Here is a 16,882-nt window from a genome sequence, read left to right on the forward strand (position 1 = left end):
GAGAGTATCAGTCAAAGGAGACACACAATGTATTTTAGGCTTAGAAGGATGCATGTGTGCATACTTGTATGTGTGTGTGCACACATGTGGTAGTTTAGTTTGTTATTTGTCAATGTCCCCAGTAGGATGGAAGCTCTTTGAAAACAGAGGTTTTTGTTCACGGCTATATTTGTAACACTGGAACAACTCCTGGCACCTAGTACAATCAGCATTTGCTGAGTGGATGAATAATTTCAAGAAAAAAAGGTGAGAAGCATTTGCTGAGGGGATGAATAATTTCAAGAAAAAAAAAGGTGAGAAGGTATTTAAATGTGATTAAGATGTTAAGTGTGATTAAGAGACAATATCTATTTCTGAAAGACTTTTGCAGTTAGTCAAGATTTGGGAGGAAGGGAGAAAAAGGCTAAGCTAAGGTTTAAAAAAAAGAGTTTTAGGGAAATATTTTAAAACTGAAAACGTTGGGGCACCTGGGTAGCTCAGTGGTTGAGCATCTGCCTTTGGCTCAGGTCATGATCCTGGGGTCCTGGAATTGAGTCCCGCATCAGGCTCCCCATAGGGAGCCTTCTTCTCCCTCTACCTATGTCTCTGCCTCTCTCTCTCTGTGTGTCTCTCATGAATAAATAAAAATAAAATCTTAAAAAAAATGAAAATGTTTTAGGAAGTCATTATGATGAAGATCAAGATTGAGCAGCAGAAATGTTTAAGTATATGTTGTAAATTTCTAAAAGACTCCAGAGATGAACAGACTGGAAGGAAACAAAATAGAGACAGGAAAGCAATAAACTTTTAAGTGTGTATAATAAACTCACACAATCAACTTAAATATTTATGAAGACTGGTCTGAATACAAAAATACAGTACAGCTAGAACCTACGATACATTTACAAATCATAAATGTTTATTGTAAGGGGAATGATCTTTATAAAGAAAAGCTTCAGAGGGCATATTAGATTTGTTGACTTTGGTGTAATCTAGGAAAAAATCAAGATGGTGGCTGGGTAAAGGGGAAACTACTAGCCTCTCTTATGAGTGTTATTTTTTTCCCCCACGAAGGAGAGCACAACTGAAACCTTCACACACAAAAATAATCTGATTGCTGATGACCCAGTGCGAGCCTGTTGCTTCAGGATTTTAATTTATGTAGTATATGGTGATGATATTCTTGAGGAGAAAGAGATAAATTATTCTTTCCTTGTCCATATTAGGCCACTTCATGCACATAATTGATTTGCTTATTTCCCATCCCTTCTCTCTTCTTCCTTTCAAATATTTAGCCACTTTGTGGTCCTAGATGGTTCATCATCCTTTGTCAGTATCTCTCAGTAACTTTTTTAAAACATTAAACATTCTCTATGACTTTATCAGATAAATAGAGTTAAAATGTTTTATTCTATCTCCAGGGACCCAAAGGACTTATGGTTACAAGACAAGAAGGATTTACCAAAAGACAGCCAACAGGGCAAAAAAATTATGACCAATCTATCTCCCCAGTGGGCCCAGGAATAAGAAAGGGGAAAGAACTGAGTGGACGTGCATTGATCACTTTAGTATGCAGGGCTTAGGCTCTGGACAAACATTGTTTCATTTACTCTTACAGCACCTCTACAGGGCAGGAAATCATCATATCCATTTTAGAGATAAGGAAACCAAGGACCGGTTTTGTCTGAATCCAAAATGTATGCTTTCCTTCATGCTAACAATCTGTTTGAATGTCGGGAGTACATCAGGGTTTGTCTTCAAGTGGGGAGATTACGCAGGTACAAGGAAGATACCAGAAATGATGTGAGAAGAAATAATCATCTTCGTTTGTTTATATTTATTCTCCAGAGGCATATTGGGAGGGAGTCAAACCTCTATTCCTTTCAACAACCAGCATTCAATCTTTGAAATAATTTATGAATATATGATCTATAAATGTTTCTTTACTGTCCCTCATGTTCCTGATATTATTCTAGGCTCTATGGCAATAAAAATGAAAAAGGCCTGGTCCCAGGTCTCAAGTAGTCCATTGCTTAGTAAAAAAGACAAATAAATCAACATGAATCAGTTCAGGTTACATATAAGATTATTTGAATTCACAAAGGAATGGACACAAAGAGAATACCTAACCTAGGGTGGCCAGAGAAGGCCTCGCAAAAACAAAAGATATGAACAGAATGAAGAAAGAATAGGAATTTGCCATGCATACAAAACATGTAAGACTCTTACAGGAGATGCCGTGGTTGCTGTTTGGACTTCATTTGGAGGATGATAGGGCATCATTGCTTTAGGCAGAATAATTTCATCAGCCTTTCATTTGGGGAAGGTGACTCAGGGGGTAGTATGGAGGATGGGCTTATGGAGGGCTCTTCAAAAGGCAGAAGACTCTTACAATGAGGAGGTTAGTGTGTTGAGATACAATACAAAGGCCTGAACCAGGGAGGTAAAGGTGAAAATGAAGAGAAACCATGACTTAAGAGACATGGATGCCATCGAATACATATTCATTCAGTGTAGGCGGTAAGGAGAAGAAGGACTTTAAGACGATCCCTAGGCTTGAGCAATCACATGGGAAGATGCTAATATTCATCAACCTAGGGAAGAGAGGAGGTTTTGGGAGTTAGGGGAACAGTTCATTTGGAACATTCTGTTTACAGAGCAGAAGGAGAGAAAAGGCTGGACTCAGGGGAGGGGTATATAAATGTCAGCAGTAGCTAAAACTATTGAGAGTGAGAAAGGGAGTAAATTAAGAATCCTGGAGCATGTCAATGTGTAAGGTACTTGTGATAAGTAGATGAGGATATAGCAAAAAGGACCAGAAAAGAGGGAACTTATCCATAGAGCAAGAAGACATGGATCAAATGAGATAAAGATGTGAGTACTTCCAAGTAGTACAGAAAAGTCTTACTATCAGATATTATAATTAAAAACCCATAGCTATCTGAAGATCATCACTTTTTAAATTTATTGAAATTCCCGTTAGTGGACATACAGCTCAATATTAATTTCAGGAATGGAGTTCAGTGGTTCATCACTTACATACAACAGCCAGTGATCATCACAGAAAGTCTCTCCTTAATTCCCATCCCCCATCTAGCTCATCAGCCACCCACATCCCTCCACCAACTCTGTTCTCTATAAAGATTCTCTCCTGATTTGTTTCCCCCCTTTCTTTTATCCCCTTCCTTTAAGATCAGCATGTTGATATACAAAATAACTTTCAACCCAGTAGGGCTGCCCATTCTCTCCCAAAAGATTTAGGATTAAGAACCAGACTAAGGGGATCCCTGGGTGGCGCAGTGGTTTAGCGCCGGTCTTTGGCCCAGGGCGCGATCCTGGAGACCCGGGATCAAATCCCACGTCAGGCTCCCGGTGCATGGAGCCTGCTCCTCCCTCTGCCTGTGTCTCTGCCTCTCTCTCTCTCTCTCTCTGTGACTGTCATAAATAAATTTAAAAAAATAAAAAAATAAAAAAAATGACTTATTAAAAAAAAAAAGAACCAGACTAAGTTGTAAGAAAAATAAGATGATACTCTGCCAAGAATAGCAAAATCACCAAAGATTAAAGCTGATGTGATATCAGAGGTACCAGAAGGAATAGTACACTTTGATTGATGTTAAGTACAATAGGTATGTAATGGTTACCCAGCAGACAAGTGGCCTATTCTCCCCTTAAGGGGGAGGAAGGCCAATTCTTCCCAAGGCCACGGCTGGGTAGACCAAAGGGAGACACCTGCTTCAAAGCCAGCCAGTGCTTTGTCTGGCCTATGAAGATAAGATGGTCTCTGACAAACAGGCACTTGATAGCTGTTGGGCTTTAGAACTGAAAGTTTGCTTGGAATTGGAGCAGATCTGTCCCATGGCAAACCAAAGTCACATATAAGCTACGATTATGGGTGAGGCAGTAACCAAAAGAAAGTCAAGGAGGAAAACAAAGCATCCGTAAATAAGATACCACGCATGTGGAGAGAGAAAACGAGAGGGAAAGAGACAGAGACCCTACAATTATCTACTTAACCCCAGCTTCTGTCCTGCATTTCCAGGGTTGGACTCTGGAGACTCTTCTATATCCCTGCATGGGTTGAGTGGATTTGGGCCTTTTGCAACTGTTTTGTTCAACAGTACTAACATTTGTTGAGCGTCTACTTTGTGCAAAGCACTGCTCTCTGCGCTTTCCATGCGCTAATTGATGAAACCTCACATTACCCTATGTTATATCCATTTTACTGAAGAGGAGATTCAGGCAAAGAGAAGGTAACCAACTTGCTCAAGATACACAGCGCATAAGGGTGGACCTTGTCAAAAATGACCTTTTCCTGCAAATGTTCAGATTTCTATTCTCTTGAACACACACAAATGCCTATGTAGGCCAGCCCAGCACTGCGCTAAACACAAGGGAGGTGGAAAGAGAAATTACTCAAGTCAGAACAGGTTGTTGTCCTCCTCAGGGAGCTCTCCGTGCAGTGGAGGTGAAGCACAGAGAAGCCAAAGGAGGAAGGACGGGAGAAGAAGTGGATGGGGGCGGGGGGACAGACTAGGGAGGGGAGGGGAGTGGAGGGCAGGAGAGGGACAGACAAAAAGTATCAGTCCTGGAACAATAGGAGCAGATAAGAAGCAGAGATGAGAATAACGAGCAAAGGAGGCAGGCAATAGAAAATGAAATAAAAAATAGAAAAAAAAAAAAACCCAGCTCTGAGGTCTGAGGAGGAGCACAAACCGCTGCCTGGACCTCGGGAGGCCGCCGGGAGCAGTCTCAGTTTAGAAAGCGGATGCTGGGAATGCGTGCCAAGCAGCCTCCGATACCGCAGTGGTTCTGAAGGGCTTAAGTCAACAATAATTAAAGGGTCATGGAGTGTGGCAAGAGGTCCAAGTGGGTTTTTGAGGAATCCAGGAAAGTGCTCATTAGAGAAATAATAGGTTTAAAAATACGTAAACTTACAGAAAGCATGTTTAAAACATGCCAGGCCTAAAAGGCATGAAACCACATTATAATTGTTCCATCAAGTAAGAAAGGGGTCCTATTTCCCTTTCCTCCCTCTGGCTGCCTCCTAAAGGGTCCAAGGTTCCTCTGGGGGAGCAGGACGGGCAGGGGCCGCGGTAGCACAAGGGGGGGGCCCACACTCCAGGGTGCGTGGCAGAGGCAGCCGCCGGGAGAGGGCAGAGGGGTCACTCCACGATGACCACGACGCAGGGGTGGACTTTCAAATGACCAGCTGGAGGCTGCTGTTTCTAGTTTAGAATTAAGGCGTCTGGAGGACTGTACGGTTGATCAAAGTGATCTGAGTTCTCACCCAGAGGCAGGAGGAGAAATTTCCTCCGGTGAAGTTTTAAAGAGACTGCAAGGGACAAAAATGAAGTTACTCTTTAATTACATTTCATGCATCTTGCCCTGTGCAACATACTGATTCAGAAAGCCACCCGTTCCGGTCACCAGCATCGGTGGGGGGATCAAAACCTCCTATTTAGGAAAATCATACAATAACACATGTCCTACCTCGATCCTTTTTCCTTCGTGGTGCTTTTGCTAACAGCAGTATTTCGTCCAGAAGTAGGTTCCAGTCTCTCTTCTGTGGGAGATCCAAATCCGGTACTAAAAGGATAACTATTTGCTCTCATGACAAGGAAAAACTCATCATCGATTTCAGTCACATGAAAAATAACAAAACATTACATTTGCAAGGCATTTCGTAATTTCGAAGGCACGTTGCTTTGCCACTCGATGCCTTGGCTCCCTTCCCTGTTGTGAACGGGGGCACCAGGCATCACTCCATCTACAGATAATAAAACAGAGCCGGCTCACAGCTCGAGGGCTCACTGTGGGTTCACGGCACACAGAAGGTAAAGCCTGCTTTTTTTCCAGTGATCTTTTCCACAGTGATTTTAAAAAGCAATTGTGAAATTACAGTACTATACGAATGAAAAGAATTAAGTTGCCCAAATCTAGACTCTACATTTGTTCTTCCTCCCACCTTGAGGGCAGAATTATTTGAGTCTAGGCAAAATATCATTCTCTTACTTTGTCTTTTCTTTGCTTACTCTTCTTAAGGAAGATGAGGAAGAAATACTCCGTCCATAACCAATATCTGATGATTTGTCTTCCATAGATGCAGGTGGAGAACTAAAAATTTTACACATTTGAAATTAGACACAAATTAAAATACTTCATCTGTCACTGTGGGATTTGTCCTACAAAACACGTCCTTTTTTCCCCCTGGAAAATCATATTTGGAGCTGACATAATGTCATCTATGGAGTGACAAAATGAACACGTAAAGGAGAGGTTAAGGTAAGATGAAGAGAATATTGTAAAGTTTTTCGTGAACTGGAACAGGAAATATTTTTATAAAATGTGTCACATAAAATACACATGACTATTTTAAAGAAGACTTTTAAAGCTTTAATTTTTAGCTTTACTATTTACTTCTTATTTTATATTTAAAAAAAATCTTTGGGCAATGGTGGGAGTCCAGCATGTGGTTGCGGAGCCCTGTAAACATAATTCGTTTTGGTTTGCTTCTAAATCTACTTACACTTTCTTCAATTACTTCATGTTACCAGAAGGGTAAGAAGCAGTGACTACAGAAATACATCTGGAACTAAGTGGTAAAGGGAGTCAGAGGAAAAACCATGTTGGTGGTGATTTCATGGTCTTTACGATGTCGGGCTATGAGTTTATGGACCGGTGTTCATTTTCAGGGTGATGCTAAATACACCGGGCAAAAAAGATGCCATCCTGGGAATCTTACATATTCACACAACGATGATGAACAAACAAAAAACACTGTGTGCCTCCCCACATCGCTCCTCCCCTCCCCCAAGAGACTCACACATCAGATGATTTACTGTTCACTAAGAGTACAGCACGTAGGTCACTTGGTTCTTGTAAGCAGAGATCCTTCAAAGGCAAGAGTTTGGTGCCGGGATTTATCTGTAGATAATTTAAGAACTAAAAAGTAATATCTGCATGTGTTATATGGTTTTAAATGAAGACTGATGTTCTCGACTGTTTGAAGTAATGTCACACACACATATGCAGTTAGAAATAGGACCGTGAACTTTTGGGCATCTTGCCTGCAGCTCCCCACAATCTGTATTGCCTTACACTCTCAGCTGTTTCACACCACAGTGATCCGTAGTGGAGCTGAAAGTAGTTGAGTTTGCAAATCCCTCTGTAAACATAAGGGAGAATGGGTTGTCTGTAAGAGTAACTAATTACCAAACAGATGACTAAAAATGCTGTGAGGCTGTCTAAAAACAGGCTGGGCAGTTGGCAATTTTACCAGCCTGCTGAGGCCGGTTAGGCCACACCACCTTCTGGGGTCTTCTCCCAATCGTATTATCATCAGATCCCTCTCTCGTACAAGATACATTTCAGGATCCTTTAAAAATCAGATAGATCAGGTCATTTTTCTGCCCAGAACTCTACAAAGTTTTCCTACTTCATTCAGAGTAAAGGCCAAAAATCCTTCTGATAGTCCACAGATTTTACACGATCTGGTCTCTCTTTACCTCCCTGATTTGGTCTTTATGAGAAGGGCCCTTGGTTCACTCAGCTGTAGCTATGCTCACCTCGCTGTTTCTTAAGAATATGCCAGGCATATTCCCTGCCTGGAAAGCTCTTCCCCCAGCTAAGTCCCTCACTTTCTCATTTTTGCTCAGGTATTTCCCTCTCCGTTGAGACCTACCTGACCACAGTTTCAAAAATGAACATTGACCCCAGTACCCACTCAGCACAACAGAGCCCTCTTATCCTGCCTCTGCTCTACTCTTCCCCCTAAAACTCTGATCATTTTGATCACGTGAGATAAATTATTTATCTATTTGTCATGTTTACTGTTTATTGTTTGTCTCTTCTCACTGGTGTCACGAAAGTAGAGATCTCTTTAATTCACTGACATATTCAAACCCACAGTATTAGAAACTTTATATCTACTGAACGAATGAATCAGAGAATTCTCCTTTACAAAGAATATGGTTTCATTAAATTTTTAAAAAACTGTATGAACAAATACATTTTGTCACAGCTTTGTCTGATCCATGGCAACACTGTTCCGATAAGTGTTCTCTGTTGGTTTTTCTGCTCATTTCCTCATTTCTCTCTAGCATCTTTGTACTAATAATGTTGTGCCAGTTCCTTTTGAACTATGCATCACTGAGTGAGATGGGCTTTGTCAGAGCAGTGATTTCTCAGTGGTGTGTGTATGTGTGTGTGTGTTATGACAGGTATGGCAGTGGTGGCAGCCGGGGAAAGCAGAAAGAAGAAGAGCAAGAGTCAAGATTTAGGCTAGCCATTTTTCATTATTCAGAATGTCTCTAGGGGCACCTGGCTGGCTGGGACTCTTGATCTCAAGGTGATGAGTTCGAGTCCCACACAGTAGAGATTACTTAAAAAATAAAATAAAAATTTTAAAAATTGTCTCTAATTCTGTTGCCATGGTAAAGTGTTTCCTGCAAATATGGTTCAGCTATGTGATTCTTTCATGGCCCTGTTTCCTCTGCCTTTTTGAACCAAGCTGGTCCAGGAAGGCTCCTGCTGCCAGCCTTGCTTGTCCCAGGTCCTTGGGTCCTGTACCTGCCTGGCAGAGAATTTGGCTTTTGCACTTCTGAGCTCTCCTCTCACCTGAGGCAACGATGGTGCTTTCTGAAACCTGCCACCACTAGCTGCCTTGTCCCTCTCTGGGCCTATTTTTTCTCCCTTTTCATTCCTCCTCCTGTACCCTTTCTCCCTGATCTCAAGGAATCTTAGTAACTTCTACATTTTTAAATGAAGTCTGGATCATATCTGGTTCCTAGTTTTGCCTAAAATGGCATTTGTAGATTTAAAAAAATTTTCCCTGGTCTCCTTCCTGCTTTTGGTTTCCAGACGAAAGGAAAATGCTGGCTTTAGCAACAATGCCAAAAAGTCCTCAGAATGCTACTTTTTAGCTTCTCATTTCTCTTGACATAACCTTGAATTACACTATATAATGTTTTTAAAATCGTAATCAGAAATGCAGCTTAAATAATGTTCTTCTATATTACATTTTTAAAGTCTGGCATTGCAATTTGATTAGTTTCAATTAGATTATAATTAATAAAATGAAACATTTATACTTCTGTCCTTATCACTAACACTGAGCCCTAGAAATAATAGAACCCCCAAACAGAAAATGCTCCTTCTTTTATATCTTCTCTGAAACTTGAGAGTAGCCTTAGCAAGCTGATTCTACTCCAAGTAATCAGATTCTAGTTAAAACTGTACAGAAATGCAAAATCTTATAGCCAGATAAAGTCACGAATAAAGTTCCGATTCCCAAGTTTCTGTCTATAAGACTATATATTCTGTAAGGTGGTTATAAAATTGCCATGTAATGGCATCGTGACTGAAGAAGAAATGATCGCACATACTAAAATACAAATTACCCAACCCGACTTACCCGACCATAATCATAGAATCCATCATTAATTATGTTACTTGATGACAAATAGCCAGTCAGGCTATATTTCAGAGACAGGTAGTTGTTGAGCAATTTGTTATAAGCTGCCTCACTGAATTTGTTTTTTCGACTTACTGATAGATTAATTTCTTCAAGGATATCTAGAGCCCTGTCAATAAGACAAAAAAAGCATTATTTGCTTTATACAAGCAATCCAACATTAAGTTCTCATTTATATATCAGGCCAAGACCCAGAATGAAGAATTGAGATGAGAAGGTTAAAGACATCTCATGCTTTTAGATAAAGTAATACAGACAGAATTATGAAGTTGAATCAGTCCTTTTAGAGAGTATATATGCCATGTAGGGTTTCATATTCAAACAGCTGGAAAGGACACTGGGTGAGGAGCCGAAAGTCCTTCATTTAAAGCAAAGTTAGGGGCACCTGGGTAGCTAAGTGGTTGAGCATCTGCCTTCAGCTCAGGGTGTGATCCTGGGGTCTGGGATCAAGTCCCACATCAGGCTCCCTGCGTGGAGGCTGCTTCTCCCTTTGCCTAGTCTCTGCCTCTCTCTCTGTGTCTTTCATGAATAAATAAACAAAATCTTAAAAAAAAGGCAAAATTAATATTGAGCCTCAACTTTTTCAGCTAACCAGGCAATACACACAAACATAAAGATGCCTAGAAATAGTGTAAGCCTGTCATTGGAAACCTAGAACCCTATTTGCCAGTGTGTTCAGGCAACTCACGCATCTGCTACTGATGGAGGAACTGCTTTCGTGGGGTTGGTTAAATGACTGATTCTGATGGAAAGCTTTGTGTGAAGGAGGGAGAAAGAGGATATGCAGTCAGGGCTCACCCATTTTATTTGAGCTTCAAAAGTAGTGAGACAATCACTCATGAGCAATGGCACAGGGAAGGGAAAAAGAGGCATTGATGGGGGTGAAAACGTGGAGATGGTGCGGGGGCAGCAGAGAAGATGCTTTTGTCAGGTGCTGGAGGAGATCACCAGGTGGGAGGAATGAAGAAGGGCCGCCTCCCATCTGCTGGGACAGTCACAGCTCCTGAGGGCTCAGCACCCTGCGAGTGGGAGTGTGGACTCTGACTTTCCTTGGGTGCAGAAGAGTGTACCTCTTCATCTTCTGCTCTTCCTCTTACCCAGAAACTCATGGCAGCTCCACTCACCCAAGCCTGCATAATTCAACAGCCATCAGCTCATCATTGGCGCAGACCATTACAGCCCAGCTGGCGTGCCTTCTCACTTCATCATTCTTGGAGCGCAGGAGCTCCACCAGAGGCTCCAGTCCACCTGAATTTCTTAACTAAAAGTGGAAACCAGAAGTCTATGCTTTGGGAGTACAGAACATAAACACTCATTTTTAAAAAAATCTCATTTGATTGTTAAAAGAGCTTAACTATGTGAGAACATTTTAGGATATTTAGATTTTATTACATCCAGGGGAAAACAATCTATTGCAAAACCTTATAGACAGGAGCCCAGGTTTCTGTTCAAGGTCAAGAGGGGGCCACAGTCAAATAATTGAGGGAGGTCATTGTGATTTTACATGGAAGGGAGACTGGGAGGAGAGCCTGTCCTCTCGCTCCCCTATGTTCCTTCATTCTGCTCATCAACATGGCTGTTCACTTGGCCCTGAGGTAGACAGAATGATGGTCCCCCAAAGGTGTCCTTTTCCCTGGAAGGGATTTTTGCCAATGTGATAAGTTGCCAGTTTTGAGATGGTTAGAGTGTCTGGGATAATCAGGTGGGCCCAATTTAATCATTACGGTCCTTATAAGATGGAATAAGGGTTCCTGGAGTGGAGAAAGGAGATGCGTAGAAGCAGAGGTTAAAAGTACTATCCTTTGAAGATGGAGAAATGGACCAGAACCAAGGGATGGAGATGGATGGTAAAAGCTAGAAAGGGCCAGGATACCGATTTTTCCTCCAAGTCTCCCAGAGGAACATAGCTCTGAGAACACCTTGACTTTAACCCATAAGGCCTGTTTTCAGACTTCTGACCTCCTAAACTATAAGATAATAGATTTCTACTACTTTAAGCCATGTTGTGGGAATTTGTTACCACAGGAATAGGAAACTAATATAGTCCCCACAGCTGGGCAGGAGGAACTGATACAGTAACATGCTACCCATGACACTGGACACTGCCACCAAATTGTCAGTGTGGCCAAAGCGTACTGTAGTAATGCCCTAGAAAAAGACCAATTTTTGTTATCACTGCACAGTGTCTTCTCTTCATTTCTCCAAGGGAGGAGTGAGAAAAGAGATAAAAAAAATAAGAAGAGAATTGTACAGAACTACATTAATTGCACTATTAAAGGAAATGCAGTTAATAAAGGTGGATTAATTACTCATGGATAAAATTATTCCAATTGGAAAAAAATCGACAGAGCTCTTATCTCACTGTCTGAAATGCAATACTCTATCATCCAAACCTAGAGGACAAAGAAGAATATTTTATCAGTTTCTATGTGTAGTATCTGAAGACAAGAGCCCTTATGGGGTATGACTCACTTGATTCAGTCATTTTCTGCCAGTGTCCAGTGACATTTCCTTCTCAGGGATCACACTTTAGTATATGTAACATTACAGCTTTAAAAAGTTTACTTTGAAGCATCTTAGGCTTAGCAAGTCAAATTTCTGAACATTGTTATTTTTGAGTATAATACAGGATAGTCTAACTCCATGTGTTCTTTTGGCAAAGATCTAATTTATTAATTACTTCACATGAGGGCACATGGGTGGCTCGGTGGTTGAGGGTCTGCCTTTGGCTCAGGTCATGATCCCGGGGTCCTGGCATCAAGTCCTGCAGGGAGCCTGCTTCTCCCTCTGCCTATGTCTCTACCTCTCTGTCTCTCATGAATGAATAAATAAAATCATAAAAAAGTCAAAAATAATTCCTTCACTCATTTACTCATTCTTTTAACAACCACTTATTAAGCAAGCACTCTGTGGCACATATATATTAATGGCATGAACACAGGTAAGAAAAACTCTCAAATCCTTTCCCTAAAGCCTTAAGGAGCTTATAGCCTTTCATAAAAGAACCATATATGCAAATCAGAGGACTAAGGAAGCATGTCTAGGGTGTAATGGAAGCATAGAGGATGGTGCTTCCAGCTTGAGGGTTGAAGAAAGGCCTCGTGGAAGACAGGATGTCTGACATGGGTTTGGAAGGTGAAGTGAGATTTTATCAGGTGGATGAAAGTACGAATAGTTTCCAAGGGGTGAAATCAAAGACATATAAACAAGAGAACAGAGCATATGGACAGAATTACAAATAGTATGGTATTTCTGGAGCATAGAGTTATGCCTGGGAAGAGGCTTCAGGCACAGGTGGATAGGTGTGGGTCATTGGGAGCCCTTGCTCATCACGCTAAGCAGCTCAGAATTTTTCTTCTGGGGCAGTGGCATGCCACTGGGGACTTACAATGATGTGATGAGGGTCATATATTTGAAAGATTAGTCTGAAGGCAGTGTGGGAAGCAGGAGGTGGCGGGGTAGGGAGAGCCGGAGACTCAGCTGCACTATTCCAGGAAAGAGATGGACTATTCTGCAGACTGCACAGAGGTAGGACCAAAACGCTTGGAAGCCTAGCATAGTGCCTGGCACAGAGTAGATGGTAAATAAATATGGGGCAGTCTTGAGCCGCCTGGGCAGTTCAGCAGGTTGGGTGTCCGACTCTTGGTTAGACAACTCAGGTTGTGGGGGACGGAGCCAGGTGTTGGGCTCTGTGCTCAGCAGGGGAGTCTGCTTGGGGACTCTCTCCCTCTGCCCCTCCCCCGACTCTTGCACATGTAGGCTCCTAAATAAATAAATAAATAAATAAATAAATAAATAAATAAATATAATATTTGGTAGTCTTAGTGCCTTAATGGATGAATGCAAGTGAACTGAATCAATGGGAAGAACGATGGGGATAGAATAGATACCTATGGGACAGAAGAGACAAGATTTGTTAGTCATCTGAGTGGACAGCACAGTGCAAGAGCTTGGGCTCTGGATGGCATTCTTCATCCTCCAATTTACCAACTCTGCTTGGAGCACATTTTGTCTTTAAGCCTGAATTTCGTCCTCTGTAAAATGGGAATTACAAACACGGCCCATCACAAGTGAGGCTTAAATGCTTGTAGAGTGCTTAGCACAGTGCCCACTGCCCAGTAAGTGCTCAGTGAGTGTTAGCTATTGCTATTCATATTGGCGGCAGGGGAGCAAAGTCCTAGGCTGTTTGAATGAGTGCCCTGTGACTGGTAAATATGAGACGGGCGAGAGAAAAAAGGATGTTTGTAGGTTTATGTTATCTTTATGAACAGAACCAAACATACTTTTACATGACACACTTGTAAAAAAATGTAATTTTATGCTTTAAAACTTTGAAATATACAAGAAACACAAGAGTATGCGGAACCCATGTGTATAATGTAAAGCATCGTAGTAAGGACACACCTGTTTGTCTACTGCTTAGTTTAAGACATTTAAATGACCTTGAACCCCTGTTTGCTCCTCCCAATTACATCCACTCCCTTGATTCCCCAAGAGGATTTCTTGAATTTGGAGTTAATCATTCTCTACCTTTGTCTTTGTAGTTTCAACTTACATGTGTGTTTACCTAAGAAATGTATTGCTTAGATTTGTATATTTCCAAATGCTACATAAACAGAATCATAAGTATGTATCCTTTTGCAACTTGATTTTGCTTTATGCTCGAGATTCATCTCTGTCGGTATCTGGATCTATAGCTCATTCATTTTAACTGATGTGAAATTCCCCTTTATGAGTATGCCACAATTTATACCCATTCTCTTAAAAGAGAACTAGACAATTGGTGTGTTGCCAGTCGTTTGGATATAAACAATGCCTCCTGGTGCACAAGAGGCGGGAGAACATTTTTGGTATAATTTAGAAACAGAGCTGCCAGATTATAGGATATGCTCTTCTTTGCTAGATAATGCCAATTTGTTTTCCAAAGTGTTGCACCAACTTAGTAGATTTCATTTTTTAATTTTTTAAGTTGTATTTGTTTTAGAGTGGTTTTAGGTTTCCAGCCCCTACTCCCAGCCCCCACACAGGAGCAGCTCTCCCATTATCAACATCCCCCACCAGACTGGTACATTTGTTGCAACTGATGAACATACACATTATTATGACCCAGAGTCCATGGTTGAAGTGTGGTCCCAGTTAAGAAGGATCTAAATGATGGGTCGGTTCAAACACTTGAAAATGTTTCGAATTAATCCACTCAGAGATAGGGAGCAGAAAAACTGAGAGAACAAATGTTATTAAAGCTCTCACCTCTGTCCGGGCCTCTACATCGCAGGCAGTTGTAGCAACCATGAGAGCAGCTTTGCTCTGCACAACCGTGTTGGCAGAGCACAGCGGGCCGAGGAGGGCGTGCATGACGTCGTGGTTCTGCATGTTCACACGCAGGGGCTCCTGCATTGCCATGTTCGCTAGTACCGTAGCTGCATTGGCAATGGCTCCGTCCCGTTTACTAGACAGGATGTTTATTAATGGATCGATTCCATCAGCTTCAGCAGCAGCACTGGGTAAATGTAGGAGAAATGAATGTCATTCAACTGAGTTCAAGAAATGGTCTTTGGGGTGTACCACGGAGCTTATTAAACAAACGAGCACGTAAGTACAGAAGTACAGTTTGGGAAAGAAATTAATTTACAATGCAATGAACCCAGACTTGAGGTGCTAGTGATTTAGATGGAGTCTGGGAAGATGTCAGTTAAGAATGAATTTAAATAACCCTTTTCCTACTTTTACAGCTTGTAGTTATAGAAAACTGCACAACTACTTCTTAGAAACCCTCCTACAGCCGTTCATTTTTTAACTCAGTGATACTTACAAGACCAGGAAATTCCACTCAAAGAAAATCGATTAAGGTATTCTCAACTAGTGGGAAAGCAAAGCTTTATATTATTTTTATTTTTATTTATTTGTTTATTAGAGAAGGGGAGAAATCGAATCTTAATCTGGGCATGGAGCCTGACTAGGGCTGGATCTCACAACCTCAGGACCTGAGCCAAAATTAAAAGTCAGACATTTAACCAGCTTAGCTACCCAGGTGCCCCTAGGAAAACAACACTTTGTTTTTTATTTTTTTTAAGAGTTTATTTACTTATTCATGAGAGACACAGAGATGGAGGCAGAGACATAGCAGAGAGGGAAGCAGGCTCCCTGTGGGGAGCCCAATGTGGGACTCAATCCCAGAACCCCGGGATCATGCCCCTGAGTTGAAGGCAGATGCTCAACCATTGACCCACCCAGGTGCCCCGGAAAACAACACTTTAAAAAGGAGGAATAAGTGAGTGGGAGATGCTCTTGGTTTAAGTTAAAACTCTTTAGCTCATCCTCCCCCTTTTTAAATAAGGTTGTTAATTGTAGGCAGAGGTTAATGCATTTGAAACCAGCAAAATGTTTTGGAGGTGAATGCTGCTGTTACAAATTAAACATCAAAGATCAAAGTCATAATATTGACATAGTAACTAATTTTAGTAATGTAGGCATATTCAGTTGCTAAATTTCCTATTTCTGCTATAAAAAGACCACAATTATCCATAAAATATATTAATAGTCTCACAAGTGATAAAGGCTAAACCTCTTTTTAACGAATGCCACACTTTCTATATAGTTCTTGTTTTCTAATCACTTAAAAAGCTCATAAAGTAGTGAAAATAGAAAAGGGGATCATTTTAACAAGCAGAAGATGATTTAATTATGTTCTTTAACATTTGGAATTGCTTCAAATAAGAGATGTTCCAAGCCATAAGGTACACAGAGCAACCTAGTTTCAAAGGAAGACCCCAAATTCTGTGTTAAAAACCCATTTATATCATCAAAGGACTAGAGGTAATCAAGACAATAAAAACATATCGGAGACTCCAATAATATGAACATCCCTTTAAGGTTTACAGCTGACACATATTTTTTTCCACTTAGGATCATGTTAAGAACCAAAACTAAAAACAACAGGTGAGGCTGTATGATTCAGCCTGAATCACCCTGTATTCCGATGAATATTCTGATCATTAAATTTACTTAGGTAGCCACTTAGATTTGCTGATTGTGAAGGAGAAGTGACAATCTCAAGAATAGAAGTTATCACAACTGTCCAAGAGAGGGCACAATGTAAATGAAGTGTCGCCGAGGAGAAAGGAAGCTATGCCTGTCACACAGACCAGTTCTGAAGTGGACCTAATGGCAGCAACTGGACCAGAATGAAATAAGGAAGGCAGGTGCTCCAGGGAACACAGGGCTCCTTCGGTGTTAACTCTGAAGGCACCTTCCACCTGGTTTGAATAAAGCCGTCCAGAAAACACCATATTGATATGAAGGCAGAATCAGAGTTTGGTTCCATTTCTACCCATACCCTAGTCCTTGGTATATATTTAATCCTTTTTTTGGGGGGGGGTCTCCCGTTCTTTTCCTGGGAAGGCATCCCTTTAAAATTTGGTTAGATGA

At 41.2% G+C, this 16,882-nt stretch overlaps 1 protein-coding gene across 1 annotated transcript in view; it reads right to left on the minus strand.

Moving 5' to 3' along the window:
* Positions 1-16,882, minus strand: part of ARMC3 (armadillo repeat containing 3) — an 85,343-nt gene that overhangs the window by 21,338 nt on the left and 47,123 nt on the right. The window contains exons 10-15 of the mRNA XM_055332671.1: positions 14,705-14,954; positions 10,579-10,715; positions 9,395-9,563; positions 6,806-6,906; positions 5,995-6,096; positions 5,473-5,568 (exon numbers count right to left, since the gene is read on the minus strand). Of these exons, the coding sequence (XP_055188646.1) occupies positions 5,473-5,568; positions 5,995-6,096; positions 6,806-6,906; positions 9,395-9,563; positions 10,579-10,715; positions 14,705-14,954 (855 nt within the window). The remainder of the gene's footprint in view (positions 1-5,472; positions 5,569-5,994; positions 6,097-6,805; positions 6,907-9,394; positions 9,564-10,578; positions 10,716-14,704; positions 14,955-16,882) is intronic.

The sequence above is a fragment of the Nyctereutes procyonoides genome, unplaced genomic scaffold, assembly GCF_905146905.1.
Source record: "Nyctereutes procyonoides isolate TBG_1078 unplaced genomic scaffold, NYPRO_anot_genome, whole genome shotgun sequence".
NCBI classification, from domain to species: Eukaryota; Metazoa; Chordata; class Mammalia; order Carnivora; family Canidae; genus Nyctereutes; species Nyctereutes procyonoides.